General features: G+C 45.7%; 1 protein-coding gene across 2 annotated transcripts; it reads right to left on the minus strand.

Moving 5' to 3' along the window:
- Window positions 1-6,061: 6,061 nt before the first annotated feature.
- LOC125532838 (Transducin/WD40 repeat-like superfamily protein) lies at window positions 6,062-16,501 on the minus strand. Of its 2 annotated transcripts, XR_015601051.1 has the most exons (10): window positions 15,872-16,500; window positions 11,555-11,767; window positions 11,265-11,465; window positions 10,945-11,052; window positions 10,708-10,845; window positions 8,031-8,282; window positions 7,625-7,945; window positions 7,307-7,486; window positions 7,167-7,233; window positions 6,062-6,451 (listed from the first exon to the last, which is right to left on the minus strand). XR_015601051.1 is itself a non-coding variant. In XM_087518326.1 (9 exons), the coding sequence occupies exons 1-8, from the start codon at window positions 16,349-16,351 to the stop codon at window positions 7,316-7,318; spliced, it is 1,884 nt and encodes a 627-aa protein (XP_087374452.1). In that variant the 5' UTR covers window positions 16,352-16,501; the 3' UTR covers window positions 6,062-6,451; window positions 7,307-7,315. The 2 variants fall into 2 exon arrangements, 1 of the variants encoding a protein (XP_087374452.1); XM_087518326.1 differs by lacking the exon at window positions 7,167-7,233 and having other exon boundaries at window positions 15,872-16,501.
- Between the last annotated feature and the right edge of the window lie 1,462 nt (window positions 16,502-17,963).

Raw genomic sequence — 17,963 nt, forward strand, 5'->3', positions numbered from 1 at the left:
AACTTTCTGGAGAAGGAGTTTCTCTCGAAAGAAGTGAGTGGAAGGAAAGTAGAACTTGACGAGGTAACTGTACCTGCTCCCTTATTGGAAAGTAGTGCATCACAGAAAACTGTTTCTGTAACACCTACACCAGTTAGTGAGGAAGCTAATGATGATGATCATGAAACTTCAGAACAAGATACTACTGAACCTCGTAGATCAACCAGAGTAAGATCCGCGCCAGAGTGGTACGGTAATCCTGTTCTAGAAGTCATGCTACTAGATCGTGATGAGCCTACAAACTATGAAAAAGCGATGGTGAGCCCAGATTCCGCAAAATGGCTTGAAGCCATGAAATCTGAGATGGGATCCATGTATGAGAACAAAGTATGGACTTTGGTTGACTTGCCCGATGATCGGCAAGCAATTGAGAATAATGGATCTTCAAGAAGAAGACTGACGCTGACGGTAATATTACTGTCTACAAAGCTCGACTTGTCACAAAAGGTTTTCGGCAAGTTCAAGGGATTGACTATGATGAGACCTTCTCACCCGTAGCGATGCTTAAGTCTGTCCGAATCATGTTAGCAATTGCCGCATTTTATGATTATGAAATTTGGCAGATGGATGTCAAAACTGCATTCCTGAATGGATTTCTGGAAGAAGAGTTGTATATGATGCAACCAGAAGGTTTTGTCGATCCAAAGGGAGCTAACAAAGTGTGCAAGCTCCAGCGATCCATTTATGGACTGGTGCAAGCCTCTCGGAGTTGGAATAAACGCTTTGATAGTGTGATCAAAGCATTTGGGTTTATACAGGCTTTTGGAGAAGCCTGTATTTACAAGAAAGTGAGTGGGAGCTCTGTAGCATTTCTAATATTATATGTGGATGACATATTACTAATTGGAAATGATATAGAATTTCTGGATAGCATAAAGGGATACTTGAATAAGAGTTTTTCGATGAAAGACCTCGGTGAAGCTGCTTACATATTAGGCATTAAGATCTATAGAGATAGATCAAGATGCTTAATTGGACTTTCACAAAGCACATACCTTGACAAAGTTTTGAAGAAGTTCAAAATGGATCAAGCAAAGAAAGGGTTCTTGCCTGTGTTACAAGGTGTGAAGTTGAGTAAGACTCAATGCCCGACCACTGCAGAAGATAGAGAGAAAATGAAAGATGTTCCCTATGCTTCAGCCATAGGCTCTATCATATATGCAATGCTGTGTACCAGACCTGATGTGTGCCTTGCCATAAGTCTAGCAGGGAGGTACCAAAGTGATCCAGGAGTGGATCACTGGACAGCGGTCAAGAACATCCTGAAATACCTGAAAAGGACTAAGGATATGTTTCTCATATATTGAGGTGACAAAGAGCTCATCGTAAAAGGTTACGTTGATGCAAGCTTTGACACTGATCCGGACGATTCTAAATCGCAAACCGGATACGTGTTTACATTAAACGGTGGAGCTGTCAGTTGGTGCAGTTCTAAACAAAGCGTTGTAGCGGGATCTACATGTGAAGCGGAGTACATAGCTGCTTCGGAAGCAGCAAATGAAGGAGTCTGGATGAAGGAGTTCATATCCGATCTAGGTGTCATACCTAGTGCATCGGGTCCAATGAAAATCTTTTGTGACAATACTGGTGCAATTGCCTTGGCAAAGGAATCCAGATTTCACAAGAGAACCAAGCACATCAAGAGACGCTTCAATTCCATTCGGGATCTAGTCCAGGTGGGAGACATAGAGATTTGCAAGATACATACGGATCTGAATGTTGCAGACCCGTTGACTAAGCCTCTTCCACGAGCAAAACATGATCAGCACCAAGGCTCCATGGGTGTTAGAATCATTACTGTGTAATCTAGATTATTGACTCTAGTGCAAGTGGGAGACTGAAGGAAATATGCCCTAGAGGCAATAATAAAGTTATTATTTATTTCCTTATATCATGATAAATGTTTATTATTCATGCTAGAATTGTATTAACCGGAAACATAATACATGTGTGAATACATAGACAAACAGAGTGTCACTAGTATGCCTCTACTTGACTAGCTCGTTAATCAAAGATGGTTATGTTTCCTAACCATGAACAAGGAGTTGTTATTTAATTAATGGGATCACATCATTAGGTGAATGATCTGATTGACATGACCCATTCCATTAGCTTAGCACCCGATCGTTTAGTATGTTGCTATTGCTTTCTTCATGACTTATACATGTTCCTATGACTATCAGATTATGCAACTCCCGTTTGCCGGAGGAACACTTTGTGTGCTACCAAACGTCACAACGTAAATGGGTGATTATAAAGGTGCTCTACAGGTGTCTCCAAAGGTACATGTTGGGTTGGCGTATTTCGAGATTAGGATTTGTCACTCCGATTATCGGAGAGGTATCTCTGGGCCCTCTCGGTAATGCACATCACATAAGCCTTGCAAGCATTGCAACTAATGAGTTAGTTGCGAGATGATGTATTACGGAACGAGTAAAGAGACTTGCCGGTAACGAGATTGAACTAGGTATTGAGATACCGACGATCGAATCTCGGGCAAGTAACATACCGATGACAAAGGGCACAACGTATGTTGTTATGCGGTCTGACCGATAAAGATCTTCGTAGAATATGTAGGAGCCAATATGAGCATCCAGGTTCCGCTATTGGTTATTGGCCGGAGACGTGTCTCGGTCATGTCTACATTGTTCTCGAACCCGTAGGGTCCGCACACTTAAGGTTTCGATGACAGTTATATTATGAGTTTATGAGTTTTGATGTACCGAAGTCAGTTCGGAGTCCCGGATGTGATCACGGACATGACGAGGAGTCTCGAAATGGTCGAGACATAAAGATTGATATATTGGACGGCTATATTCGGACACCGGAAGTGTTCCGGGTGATTTCGGAGAAAACCGGAGAGCCGGAGGGTTACCGGACCCCCCCCCCGGGAGAAGTAATGGGCCATATGGGCCTTAGTGGAGAGAGAGAGGGCCAGCCAGAGGTGGGCTGCGCGCCTCCTCCCCCCTGGTCCGAATTGGACTAGGAGAGGGGGGCGGCGCCCCCCCCCCTTTCCCTCTCCCTCCCCACTTCTTTCCCCCTCCTAGTAGGAGTCCTACTCCTACTAGGAGGAGGACTCCTCCTTGGCGCGCCATAGAGGGTCGGCCGGCCTCCTCCCCTTGATCCTTTATATACGGGGGCAGGGGGCACCCCTTGACACACAAGTTGATCCACGTGATCATATTCTTAGCCGTGTGCGGTGCCCCCTTCCACCATAGTCCTCGATAATATTGTAGCGGTGCTTAGGCGAAGCCCTGCGACAGTAGAACATCAAGATCGTCACCACGCCGTCGTGCTGACGGAACTCTTCCCCGACACTTTGCTGGATCGGAGTCCGGGGATCGTCATCGAGCTGAACGTGTGCTAAAACTCGGAGGTGCCGTAGTTTCGGCGCTTGATCGGTCGGGCCGTGAAGACGTACGACTACATCAACCACGTTGTGCTAACGCTTCCGTTGTCGATCTACAAGGGTACGTAGATCACACTCCCCCCTCTCGTTGCTATGCATCACCATGATCTTGCGTGTGCGTAGGAAATTTTTTGAAATTACTACGAAACCCAACACGAAGATGGCGACTTGCATTCGTAAGGTGGCCTCGGAGGAGCTTGGAGTGTCCGGGGGAAGGAGAAGCGAAGATAAGGATACCTGGTGGTGGAATGATGATGTCCAGAAGGCGATTAAAGAGAAGAAAGATTGCTTCAAACGCCTATACCTGGATAGGAGTGCAGACAACATAGAGAAGTACAAGATGGCGAAGAAGGCCGCAAAGCAAGCTGTTGGTGCAGCAAGGGGTCAGGCATATGAGGACCTCTACCAACGGTTAGGCACGAAGGAAGGTGAAAGGGACATCTATAAGATGGCCAAGATCCGAGAGAGGAAGACGAGGGATATTGGCCAAGTCAAATGCATCAAGGACGGAGCAGGCCAACTCTTGGTGAAGGACGAGGAGATTAAGCATAGATGGCGGGAGTACTTCGACAAGCTGTTCAATGGGCAGAATGAGAGTTCTACCATTAAACTGGACGACTCCTTTGATGAGACCAGCATGCGTTTTGTGCGGCGAATCCAGGAGTCTGAGGTCAAGGAGGCTTTAAAAAGGATGAAAGGAGGCAAGGCGATGGGTCCTGATTGTATCCCCATTGAGGTGTGGAAAGGTCTCGGGGACATAGCGATAGTATGGCTAACCAAGCTTTTCAACCTCATTTTTCGGGCAAACAAGATGCCAGAAGAATGGAGACGGAGTATATTACTACCAATCTTCAAGAACAAGGGGGATGTTAGAGTTGTACTAATTACCGTGGAATTAAGCTGATGAGCCATACAATGAAGCTATGGGAGAGATTCATTGAGCACCGCTTAAGAAGAATGACAAGCGTGACCAAAAATCAGTTTGGTTTCATGCCTGGGAGGTCGACCATGGAAGCCATTTTCTTGGTACGACAACTTATGGAGAGATATGGGGAGCAAAAGAAGGACTTACATATGGTGTTCATTGACTTGGAGAAGGCCTATGATAAGATACCGCGGAATGTCATGTGGTGTGCCTTGGAAAAACACAAAGTCCCAGCAAAGTACATTACCCTCATCAAGGACATGTACGATAATGTTGTGACAAGTGTTCGAACAAGTGATGTCGACACTGATGACTTCCCGATTAAGATAGGACTGCATCAGGGGTCAGCTTTGAGCCCTTATCTTTTTGCATTGGTGATGGATGAGGTCACAAGGGATATACAAGGAGATATCCCATGGTGTATGCTCTTTGCGAATGATGTGGTGCTAGTTGACGATAGTTGGACAGGGGTAAATAGGAAGTTAGAGTTATGGAGACAAACCTTGGAATCGAAAGGGTTTAGGCTTAGTAGAACTAAAACCGAGTACATGATGTGCGGTTTCAGTACTACTAGGTGTAAGGAGGAGGTTAGCCTTGATGGCCAGGTGGTACCTCAGAAGGACACCTTTCGGTATTTGGGGTCAATGCTGCAGGAGGATGGGGGTATTGATGAAGATGTGAACCATCGAATCAAAGCCGGATGGATGAAGTGGCGCCAAGCTTCTGGCATTTTCTGTGACAAGAGAGTGCCACAAAAGCTAAAAGGCCAGTTGTACAGGACGGCGGTTCGACCGGCAATGTTGTATGGCGCTGAGTGTTGGCCGACTAAAAGGCGACATGTTCAACAGTTAGGTGTGGCGGAGATGCGTATGTTGAGATGGATGTGTGGCCACACGAGGAAGGATCGAGTCCGGAATGATGATATACGAGATAGAGTTGGGGTAGCACCAATTGAAGAGAAGCTTGTCCAACATCGTCTGAGATGGTTTGGGCATATTTAGCGCAGGCCTCCAGAAGCTCCGGTGCATAGTGGACGGCTAAAGCGTGCGGAGAATGTCAAGAGAGCGGGGTAGACCGAATTTGACATGGGAGGAGTCCGTTAAGAGAGACCTGAAGGATTCGAGTATCACCAAAGAGCTAGCCATGGACAGGGGTGCGTGAAAACTTGCTATCCATGTGCCAGAGCCATGAGTTGGTTGCGAGATCTTATGTGTTTCACCTCTAGCCTACCCCAACTTGTTTGGGACTAAAAGCTTTGTTGGTGGTGTTGATCCTCCCTCTCTATTGAGAGTAAAGTGGTGCATAAATCGCCAACCAAGTTGTATGTGCATTTGATCTATACAACTTATTGGCCAACCAAGTTGTTGTATGTGAATTTGATCTAATATACAATTTATTGGCCGGATATGCTCTGTGTTTGGTCATTTGACTTGGTATGTACCTTGTTGACATTGTCTTTTTTTGCTTGCCGGCTCTCGTATGTGAACTAGTCCGGACCAGTCCGACGGATACTATGTCCAATTTAAGGGTCGGCGTTGGAGATGCCCTGACGTGGTGCTCCAGGAGGTGACACAAAACAAGTGGTGCTCCAGAGTCATTGGTCACGATATAATTCCCAGGAAGAAAATACAAGCACAGCACGCGAACGATAATGCATAAATGACCACATCACGGGGGAAAAGGGCAAATGCGTAGAAAAAGCAACTGGATACGAACCGCACTGTAAAACGCGCATCAGGTAGAATGACATTTTGAAAATGCAAATCGGTCTTCCTTGTCTACTCTACACGTCACATCAATCATCACAAAGACGACAACAACACGGAAGGAAAAAACAGTACAGCTTTCTCGTGGGCTAATGGCGATACACTGGATCAAGCGTGCAGAGTATGGATAATGGCTGGTAAACTGAAGGTACAGCAAAAACCTCATCCTGTTGTAACATGAATCTGGTTTGTTAATCTTCATTCACTTGACAAAGGAGCTTGATGGACCCGTCTTATTGTAACAGTTTTCCTGTGCGACAACTTTTCCCTGGGTATCTTCAGAAAAAACCGAGCTCCCGATGGTTGCTAATTCTGTGAAATAGTTCAATAATCAGACACACGCACAAAAAAAAGACTACCAAGTAAATACATGAAAAGTTTAACTGTCAAAAAAAGAGATGAAATTTTTTGAGGCATTCGCTCTGGATTAATGACTAATCCGAAGGACAGTGAACTTAAAGTCTTAAACAAATATAAGACGTCTTATATTAGTGTACAAGAGGGAGTACAAGAACAACTGCAGTTCAACAAGCGTTCCCGATTGCAACACACGGCACACAGGCATACCAAGATGAATGGCGGCGCATTATTTCATGAGTGGTCAAACATCGTAGCAACACAAAGAAAAACCACACAAACTGAACGTGGTACTGAACTGAGAACTCTCGATATCTAGTGCTGGACAGCTGGGTGGACAGTAGTGTCAAACAAAAAAACCACCTGTGTTCAAGTGTAACTCATACCTCTAATGTGAGTGGCAGAGCTCCTACTCAGTTTTCCAAGTTGGGTGATTAACTAGTGAATATGTAGCAATTGCGTTATTTGCAAGCCATAAACTATGTCTATCTCCATTGCATAATACTGCCTCTACAAAATGTAAGACGTTTTTTGCTTTTGCATAGGGCATAAAAACGTCTTACATTTTGCTAGGTAGGGACTATAATCGTATAAACCTACCAACATACATACAGATATAAAATTTGGAACTGAGAAGACATGCTGGGGTACCATTGTATTCGACACTTACCACATTCTATAGTTTGTCCCCAGTAAAAGTACATGTTGCAGGACTCATGCAAGAAACTTAACGGTCACTGCATTAGATTCACTCTGTCAGAAAACAGAACATTGTGCCAAAGCTCATTTTATTAAAAACAAATAGCTTACATCCATATGTTATTTTTTCTCTTCGCCGTCGGAATCAGACTCTGCGAAGACGGTTTCTGGCTGAGTTTGAGCATATGCTGGCGCAATAAACTTCGGGTCATTCTTCGCAGCATCAGCATATTTCAAAATTGCCTCTCTTGGATCTTCATCCATCCAGGTCTCCTTAATTAAACCACCTTCCTGTAACAAATAAATTGAGAAAATTATGTGTCATCAACTGAAAGCAGGTATACTTTGGGAGGAAACACACTAGAATACACAAATAACGTAAATTTACCATACATATAAAACAGAAGGGATGATTAATGTGTATATTACCTTCATGAGATACTGTGTCAGCAAGCTGCCTTTTGTTGTGCCAATTTTACCACCAAACCCTGGACCACTAACAGGCGCTTCTGGTTTGTGCGATTTGAGGGGGTCTTTCATCATCTTCTCTCTTTGGCGTTTACGGCTTGGTTGATCTCTGAATAGAGGCAGTGCATGTGGGTTGTGTATTAAAGGTTGCACCTCATAATCATCAACAGATTTTTTCCTTGGTGCTCGTCCAACACATACAAGAGCTCCCCTCTGACTAACAGAAGGATCATACAAGATATGAGTCCCACCTTCCTTCTTGTCCCCAACTGTTGCGAACACCTACAGAAATAGTAGAGGTTCAAAAACTCAATAATATCCTAAAAACAGTATTCAGCACCAGCATATCCAAGTACTAATGAATAACCTGATTAATCCTTGGATGCCAGAGTGACCTTATCACGCTGTAATGTGGTGAAATTCCCACCCTTGATACAAGCTCTAGTTTCCTTCTATCAAAGAAGCAAAGTAGGCCTCCATTTCTGCCATCTTTCTCAACAGAGGTTCCTGTAAAAATAAGTTGCTCGTCTGAACTAAATGAAGCATTTGTCTCCGCATAGTTATTAGGCAGATCGTCGAACACTTTCAAAGGAGTCTTCATTTTCCTCAAATCCCATATCTACATAAAATTACCAATGCAATACCATAATTAGAAATAATATATACAGTATAAGGAAGAGAAGACCAATGCTGCAGTTCTTATCATTATCATAGATTCACAAGATAACAGTAGACCCAAACAGCAAAAGTACCTAACTGAGTCTGATAACTGAACACATTGCAGGTTGCTAGGTTGGAATCGATAAATTAGTACTAATCATGGCTAATGAACCTTCCTTTACACCATTTTTTAATCCAGCCCCCAGCGGCGGCCCTCCAAAAGCACAAAAGACATTTTACCCCCCCCCCCCCACACACACACACACAACCCCGTATCGATTCGTTCCTTTCTCCCTCACCCTGATAGCTTCCAACAACAGAAATCTCCAACACGCTTAGCCCCCCCCCCCCCCCCCCCAATCTAGCTCCACCGCCACCGATGGATCTCCGGCCGGAGGAACGGATCCTCCTCCAACCGCACCCCATTGGCCAGAGGGCACGGTCCCTGCCGACCCTCCCGGATCTGCTCGTCAGCCTCCCCCTGCAGTGTGGTCGCCTGGTGGGCGTGCTTATGCCTGAGCTGTGCGTGTGCTCATGCCTGAGCTGTGCGTGTGCTCATGCCTGAGCTGTGCGTGCATGTGAGTGAGAGGTGGGCGAGCTGGGTGTGGTGTGCTAGCGTGAGCTGGCTGGGAGTGGTGTGTGTGGTGGCTGTAAACTGATGTGCTGTGAATTGCTATTGCATATGAACTGTGCCTATGAACTGATGCTTGTGAATTGCTATTGCACATGAACTGCTCCATGGGCTTCTCGGCTCTGTGCTGTGAACTGTGAATTTGCTGTGGATCTAAAAATAGAACTACTATGTTGTATGTGATGTTGATGCTATGCTTTGTGCTGCTGCTCTGCTATGTTTTCATTGTTATGCAAATTGATGACTGGCTATGCAGACGTCATTTCCTTTCAAGGCTGAAACTGATCATAGGCCAACCCAGTACTTAACATGGTTGGTTGCTTTCAAATGCGGAAATCAGATTTAGTAACGTCATATTTTATTATATCTCTGACAAGTACTAAGTTTTATCTTATGTGCAGGTTCACAGGGCAATTAGAGCTTTCCACAAAGGACCTCCAGCGAACATAAAGGAGCTTCTGATCACGATTGGAGGAGCAAATGTTGATGGACTCTCGATCCCAGTACAACCAAAGCCCAAGCGTAAGAAGGCAAGTGCAATTCCTTGGAGTCCATCTAAGTACAGAAAAATAATGTGCCAAAGGACTTCAATGATGATATTCTCACCATTATGGAAGATGTTGCCAAGTGTGGGGCATTCGAGACTAGTAATGAGTACTACATGGCTACAAAGTTGTTTGCTAAACCGTCAAATCGCAGCTTCTTTTATGCAATGAAGACAAATGAGGGGAGACTCAATTGGCTCAAGAGACAGTGTGAGGGAAAGGAAGGAGTAATTTCTCCTCATGTGGACTGCTATGTATCTTTATATATTTCCTTGCTTAGCTTTGAACATCCTAAAATTTGTATTTGTTTGCTTAGCCGAGAACAGTTTGAATTGTGTATTTGCATCCTGATTGAGACCTTGTTTAACTATAGTGGTAATGTAATGAAAACCTTGTATTTGACAACCAACCGATGGTTTCATGTAATATATAATTAGCACAATATGTTTGATCTGTTCAAATGCATCACTCCCTCCGTTTTTATTTACTACGCATATTAGTTTTGACTAAGTTTATAGAAAATAATATGAACTTTCACAATAAAAAATATATATGATGTGAAAAATATTCAATGATGATTCTAATGGTATTGATTTGGTATCGCGGATGTTAATAATTTTTGTATAAACTTGGCCAAAGTTTGACTTGAGACGAAACTAATATGCAGAGTAAATAAAAACGGAGGGAGTATCATATAGCCAATATGCCAAAATCATTTAAATACACTGTCTATGACATCAAACAATTGTAATTTCAGTTAAAAACCATGAAAACCGACAATCTGCGACAAAAAGAGCTCTTAATCAAGTCATTTCGATTATAACAGTACAATCAGCACCTATTCCCAATCTACAGAACAACAGAGGACATTATGGTCATTTTAGCACGCTTCTGCAGCAGCTGCAGCTGCTACAGCACAACTACCAAACGCCTGTATCTTGGCTCCAATCTTTCAGCCGCAGCTATAGCTGCTCCTTTCAGCCGGAGCTGTTGCAGCTGCAGCTGTGGAAGTTGCAGCTATAACAAGCATGCCCTAAGCAGAAGTACTGTTGAGAAATGTAGGTGACATCTCAAGGCTTACTGGACTGATGCTTAACCTAAATACTGAACAACTTTTCAGTGTGTAAGAGTATGACGGCATAGGCGGATTGCAGATAATGAATTTAAACATGCAGACATGGATCATGTTAACAGACCAGATACATTACCTTTAGAGTACTATCCATACTTCTTGACAGAAGAATCTGCCCATCAGTAGAAAACTTAACCCCAGTGATATCTTCTGTATGTGCTTTTTCAACATGAATATCTGGTCTGCTTCCCCATCCAGTCTTTATGGTCCAGAGCTACAAAAGACATATGAGGTCATACAATGTATTAACCAAACCATCTAATTAAACTCAAAGTGATAGGACAGTTTAGAGATTGTGCAATATATGAAGTACCTGAATGGAACCATCCCCCACGCCAGCAACAATCCGCTTGCCTTCATGATCCCATGCACATGAAGTAACAGGAATTCGCATTGGTCTTTTTAACTTTGGTTTGATGACCTATTGAAAATGTAATGACAAAAATTCAGTATTCCACAATAGAAAATGGTAGGAGCTTCAATCATACTACATAACAAGTGGTTCAACTTTAAGCAAATATTGGTGCAAAAATGAACAAATATCAGAGCATTTCAGGGTTATTATATTACTGGGACCTTCTCCTCAAAATGATGCACTGCTATCTAGCGAATAGAACGATTAGTTCAACGTACCTGCTTTTGACTGCTAAAGTCTGAAACATCCCAGAGACGTAATGATCCATCTTCCGATGAGGTCAATATAGTTTCTTTTGACTTGGGATTCCATTCACCACCAGTTAGTCCAGAAATGTGACCCTTTGTATTCTTCAGATCACGGATATACATGTCACCCTTAACAAACTCACCAAGTGAAAGCCCGTCTCGGTCATATATCTGTTAGGAGACATAATGATAAATAACATGGTATTGATTTCTAGGCGTCACAGTTTTTGGTGATTCAGGAAGATAGCAAACCAGAATACCTTGGCCTGAGCTGAACCCGTGACACATAAGAATCGGTCCGATGTTGGACTCCAGCTTAGGCTACGAACTTGATGCCCCTCACAAGGTTCTAATTGCCTAAATGACTGTAGCTTCGAGTTCATGCCTTGGAAGTCATACATCCGTATTGTATAATCATAGCTGCCAGAGAGCACTCGGGATCCTGTAGGGTCAACAGCAAGGGCTGAGACAACCTGCAAATGAAATAAATGATTATTAAAACCAGCAAAATAGATTTACTTGAAACTAGCAATGTAACCCGGACGACTCTTCATAGCATCACAGGAGGCACCATTGAGGATCACCCCAAGAGCACGCAGGTTGATATTCGACTAAATTTGTCAATTCTAAGGTTGGCTAGCTAGGTGAAAAGCCTTTTAGTTTTAGCCTCTTTTTTTTTCTGCTGTTCTTTTTCTTTGTCGGACTAGGTATATTTGTTGCCTTTTTTATTTGTTTTTTTGAGTTGTAGACTTTTAGTTGTAAGGCCCACATCATCCTTAAGTTTTTCTTCTAATAAAAAATGGCATCACTCTGTGTTCGAGAAGAAAAAATATTGAGGATGTACTCAGCTTTACCATGGATTGGACATTGCGCTGTTTCTAGACAACTCATTCTGTTTGAACATGGCTAGAGTTGGCACGATATACTCCAAATTTTGTTCATGCCTCGTCTGGGGTCTTGATAGAAATTCTTTACAGAAAACTTTATGCAGTATAACTCCACTTATGTTGTCTCAACATAGCCGGTCCCAAGCCCGGGTAAAGGAGGAGGGTTGTGATAGGCTTGGCGAGCCAACGTAAAAACTCAGCCACTCTTATGGAGATGAAACCCAAAAGATTTTCGTTGGGGCGTAACCCTCTCAGCGACGCGCTACATCGGAACCCGGGTGTGGTGGAAAATGGGCAAGGGCCGGGCCGTCACCCCCAAGGTGGCGCGCTGTATCTTGATCCGGATACGGTGGCAAGTGAGCGAGGATCGGGTCGTCGCATCCTTAGTGGCGCGCTACATCGGCGCCCGGATGTAGTGGAAAATGGGCAAGGGTCTTCGCATTTGACTCGACGAGTGCGAAGGGTAAGGAAGCTAGCCGAGCCTAGGAGGATTCGCTTAGGTAGCTGGAACGTAGGGTCTCTGACAGGGAAGCTTCGGGAGCTAGTTGATGCAACGGTGAGGAGAGGTGTTGATATCCTTTGCGTCCAAGAAACCAAATGGAGAGGACAGAAGGCGAAGGAGGTGGAGGATACCGGCTTCAAGCTGTGGTACACAGGGACGGCTGCAAACAGAAATGGCGTAGGCATCTTGATCAACAAGAGCCTCAAGTATGGAGTGGTAGACGTCAAGAGACATGGGGACCGGATTATCCTGGTCAAGCTGGTAGTTGAGGACTTGGTTCTCAATGTTATCAGCGCGTATGCCCCGCAAGTAGGCCAAAATGAGAACACCAAGAGGGAGTTCTGGGAAGGCCTGGAAGACATGGTTAGGAGTGTACCGATTGATGAGAAGCTCTTCATAGGAGGAGACCTCACTGGCCACGTGGGTACATCTAACACAGGTTTTGAAGGGGCGCACGGGGGCTTTGGCTATGGCATCAGGAATCAAGAAGGAGAAGATGTCTTAAGCTTTGCTCTAGCCTACAACATGATTGTAGCTAACACCCTCTTTAGAAAGACAGAATCACATCTGGTGACTTTTAGTAGTGGCCAACACTCTAGCCAGATTGATTTCATCCTCTCGAGAAGAGAAGATAGGCGTGCGTGCCTAGACTGTAAGGTGATACCTGGAGAGAGTGTTGTACCCCAGCATAAGCTGGTGGTTGTTGACTTCCGCTTTCGAATTCGTGTCCAGCGGGATAAGCGTGCCAAAGTCGCTAGAACGAAGTGGTGGAAGCTCAAGGGGGAGGTAGCTCTAGCGTTCAAGGAGAGGGTCATTAAGGAGGGCCCTTGGGAGGAAGGAGGAGATACGAACAATGTGTGGGCGAAGATGGCGACTTGCATTCGTAAGGTGGCCTCGGAGGAGCTTGGAGTGTCCAGGGGAAGGAGAAGCGAAGATAAGGATACCTGGTGGTGGAATGATGATGTCCAGAAGGCGATTAAAGAGAAGAAAGATTGCTTCAAACGCCTATACCTGGATAGGAGTGCAGACAACATAGAGAAGTACAAGATGGCGAAGAAGGCCGCAAAGCGAGCTGTTGGTGAAGCAAGGGGTCAGGCATATGAGGACCTCTACCAACGGTTAGGCACGAAGGAAGGTGAAAGGGACATCTATAAGATGGCCAAGATCCGAGAGAGGAAGACGAGGGATATTGGCCAAGTCAAATGCATCAAGGACGGAGCAGGCCAACTCTTGGTGAAGGACGAGGAGATTAAGCATAGATGGCGGGAGTACTTCGACAAGCTGTTCAATGGGGAGAATGAGAGTTCTACCATTGAACTGGACGACTCCTTTGATGAGACCAGCATGCGTTTTGTGCGGCGAATCCAGGAGTCTGAGGTCAAGGAGGCTTTAAAAAGGATGAAAGGAGGCAAGGCGATGGGCCCTGATTGTATCCCCATTGAGGTGTGGAAAGGTCTCGGGGACATAGCGATAGTATGGCTAACCAAGCTTTTCAACCTCATTTTTCGGGCAAACAAGATGCCAGAAGAATGGAGACGGAGTATATTAGTACCAATCTTCAAGAACAAGGGGGATGTTCAGAGTTGTACTAATTACTGTGGAATTAAGCTGATGAGCCATACAATGAAGCTATGGGAGAGAGTCATTGAGCACCGCTTAAGAAGAATGACAAGCGTGACCAAAAATCAATTTGGTTTCATGCCTGGGAGGTCGACCATGGAAGCCATTTTCTTGGTACGACAACTTATGGAGAGATATAGGGAGCAAAAGAAGGACTTGCATATGGTGTTCATTGACTTGGAGAAGGCCTATGATAAGATACCGCAGAATGTCATGTGGTGGGCCTTGGAGAAACACAAAGTCCCAGCAAAGTACATTACCCTCATCAAGGACATATACGATAATGTTGTGACAAGTGTTCGAACAAGTGATGTCGACACTGATGACTTCCCGATTAAGATAGGACTGCATCAGGGGTCAGCTTTGAGCCCTTATCTTTTTGCATTGGTGATGGATGAGGACACAAGGGATATACAAGGAGATATCCCATGGTGTATGCTCTTTGCGGATGATGTGGTGCTAGTTGACGATAGTCGGACGGGGGTAAATAGGAAGTTAGAGTTATGGAGACAAACCTTGGAATCGAAAGGGTTTAGGCTTAGTAGAACTAAAACCGAGTACATGATGTGCGGTTTCAGTACTACTAGGTGTAAGGAGGAGGTTAGCCTTGATGGCCAGGTGGTACCTCAGAAGGACACCTTTCGGTATTTGGGGTCAATGCTGCAGGAGGATGGGGGTATTGATGAAGATGTGAACCATCGAATCAAAGCCGGATGGATGAAGTGGCGCCAAGCTTCTGGCATTCTCTGTGACAAGAGAGTGCCACAAAAGCTAAAAGGCCAGTTGTACAGGACGGCGGTTCGACCCGCAATGTTGTATGGCGCTGAGTGTTGGCCGACTAAAAGGCGACATGTTCAACAGTTAGGTGTGGCGGAGATGCGTATGTTGAGATGGATGTGTGGCCACACGAGGAAGGATCGAGTCCGGAATGATGATATACGAGATAGAGTTGGGGTAGCACCAATTGAAGAGAAGCTTGTCCAACATCGTCTGAGATGGTTTGAGCATATTCAGTGCAGGCCTCCAGAAGCTCCGGTGCATAGTGGACGGCTAAAGCGTGCGGAGAATGTCAAGAGAGAGCGGGGTAGACCGAATTTGACATGGGAGGAGTCCGTTAAGAGAGACCTGAAGGATTCGAGTATCACCAAAGAGCTAGCCATGGACAGGGGTGCGTGAAAACTTGCTATCCATGTGCCAGAGCCATGAGTTGGTTGCGAGATCTTATGTGTTTCACCTCTAGCCTACCCCAACTTGTTTGGGACTAAAGGCTTTGTTGTTGTTGTTTGTTGTTGTAAAACTTTATGCAGTATGTGACACACGTCGAGAAAATTTCTTAGAATAACACCGTGTGAAACAAACAGTGAAACAGAGGTGAGCTTCCACAGCTTATCTTCAAGGATGAGCTTAATTCGGCTAAATCATTTGTGAAAGAACTAAGAAACCTGAGAGCTCCCACAACTATCCAGAACTAATCGAGCAAACCTAGTTGTCCAACCACATCAACCTTAACAATTCCAAAGGTAAAACAACTCAGCTGTAGAAAAGGAAATAATTCTGGGCGTGGTTACCTTGGTGTGCCCCCGCAGAACAATTTCGTTGCTGAGAGGAATCCTGCCGAAATCATCCCCATCATCATCCATATCATCGTCGTCGTCATCCTCGTCGTCGTCGTCCTCGTCATCCTCATCCCCCTCCTTCGACGGTGGCGGCCGAGGCGGCCCAACCATGCTGCCGTCCTCGTCCTCCACCTCCGCGTGCGCAGACGGCCGCTGTGGCGGCCGAGGCGGCCCAATCAGACCGCCACCCTCCTCGTCATCCTCCTGGATAGGAGCCAATTCCTTGGGCGGCCCAGGGGGTCCGACAACGGCGCCACCGACATCGTCCTCCTCGGCGGCGGCAGAGGTGGAGGGGTTGGAGCTAGGGTTTTGGGGCTTGCGGAGGGTGGAGGAGTGGGAGGCGGCGCTGGGGCGGGTGGGCGCCTTGCCAAATGAGGTCGGGAAGAAGGCGCGCATCATCGCCTCCTCGTCCATCTCGCCGCCGTCCGCCATAGGTCACTCGTCGCCGGCGAGTTCGGGAATAGAGATGGGTGCTGCCGCGAGTTTTTCTTTTTTCGACGAGCGTTCGAGCGCACGGGCTCTGTGTCCGGGTCTCTGTAGCCGAACTGATCGAGCCACCGCTGGCTGCTCGTAGCGAAGGTCTCAAATTCGTGTCGTGTTCGTCCGACAATCCTACAAGGTAACTTTCCTAACTGCTCCCTCGTTCCCGGTTTACAGGCTATCTCAAAAATATCGGTTTCCCCTTTTATAAGTCTCAATTTGATTGTTCCCCATTACATGATCATATTTCAAGATGCAATAATTCATTACATACAAGGATTGTGAGAAACGTGATCAATGCATGTATTTCATGTATGCATGCATTGCAATTAATGCATTGGTAAACACAATTCTTTAAAGAAAACGAGCGCATTAATTGAGTGCTTTAACAAACCACGAGAATTATTCCACCACTCATCATCTACCTTGGTTGATGAGATTTTTGAATTGAGCCCTATAAACCGAAAATGAGGTAGTAATTAACTTCACCCCGATATAGGGCAGGAGCTGAAGCCAACCACAACAGAGTGTTACAAGATATGGAGACACGAGTCACAGCACAGATGAACGAGATGCTAGAAAAAGAGTATACCCTCGAGGAAATTAAGAAAGCAATTGAGGAAATGGGGGATCTTAAAACCCCCGATGCGGATGGTATACCAACGACTTTTTATAAGAGATTCTGGAGTATGGTGGGTGATGCGGTTACACAAAAAGTGTTACATGTCTTGCGAGGCGGCTGTATACCGGAGGGATGGAACGAAACAATTGCTATGCTTATCCCAAAGGTGCGGAACCCTGATCGAATCAAAGATCTACACCCTATTAGCCTCTGCAATGTGGTGTACAAACTTGTGTCAAAAGTTATTGCCAACAGGCTCAAGATGATCTTGGATGAGCTAATCTCTGACAACTAGAGTGCATTTATGCCGGGAAGATTGATATCGGATAATACTATTCTTGCATATCTATAACTGCAAAAGTGCAGATTTCGACCTCAGAGGATGACACATCTAGTGTGCGATGCACGGCTCCCGTGCGAATTCGTCCCCGACCTCGGAGCGTCGCTCCTGATTTTCCGGCCGGGGTTCCTCCTCCGGCGAAGGGGACGGCTGGCCCTACTCAACGCCGACGAGGTGACGGTAGACGCGGGAGGCTGGCGCGATGACATGGTCCTCAACGTGGGTGGCGTGGTACAATTCCCATGTCATATCGCAAAAATTGTGGCGCACGGGAAGACGGCGTGGTCACGATGCAAGTCCCGAGGTGAGTAATGGCAGACGAGGGGAGCGGAGGGGATATTTTACCCCACGACTGCCCGACTCCTCTCATTTCGCCTCCTCGCTCTCCATTCGACCATCTCTCTCGCGCTCTGCTCTCCCCCGCTCCACCATGCCGCGGGTTAGGGTTCGATGTCGACCCGCGAGCAGCAGATTTGGGCGCTCGCCGACGGCGACGAGGTGCGGTTGGGACGGCTGAGGGAGATCAACAGGTGGTTCCCGAAGGCGAAGATGCTCAACGACGTTGCGGGGATGGTGCGCGACAAGCTCGACGAGGAGGAGAT

The sequence above is a fragment of the Triticum urartu genome, chromosome 1A, assembly GCF_056163025.1.
Source record: "Triticum urartu cultivar PI428250 chromosome 1A, HENAU_Tu73, whole genome shotgun sequence".
In the NCBI taxonomy this organism is placed as follows: domain Eukaryota; kingdom Viridiplantae; phylum Streptophyta; class Magnoliopsida; order Poales; family Poaceae; genus Triticum; species Triticum urartu.

Excerpts from the sequence above, each read along its gene's own strand:
- LOC125532838 (XM_087518326.1), bottom strand. The coding sequence starts at position 16,351 with ATGGCGGACGGCGGCGAGATGGACGAGGAGGCGATGATGCGCGCCTTC. Across the intron at positions 11,466-11,554 it reads CGGGTTCAGCTCAGGCCAAG|ATATATGACCGAGACGGGCT; the intron begins GTATTCTGGTTT and ends GTCTCCTAACAG. Across the intron at positions 7,946-8,030 it reads GGCATCCAAGGATTAATCAG|GTGTTCGCAACAGTTGGGGA; the intron begins GTTATTCATTAG and ends CTATTTCTGTAG.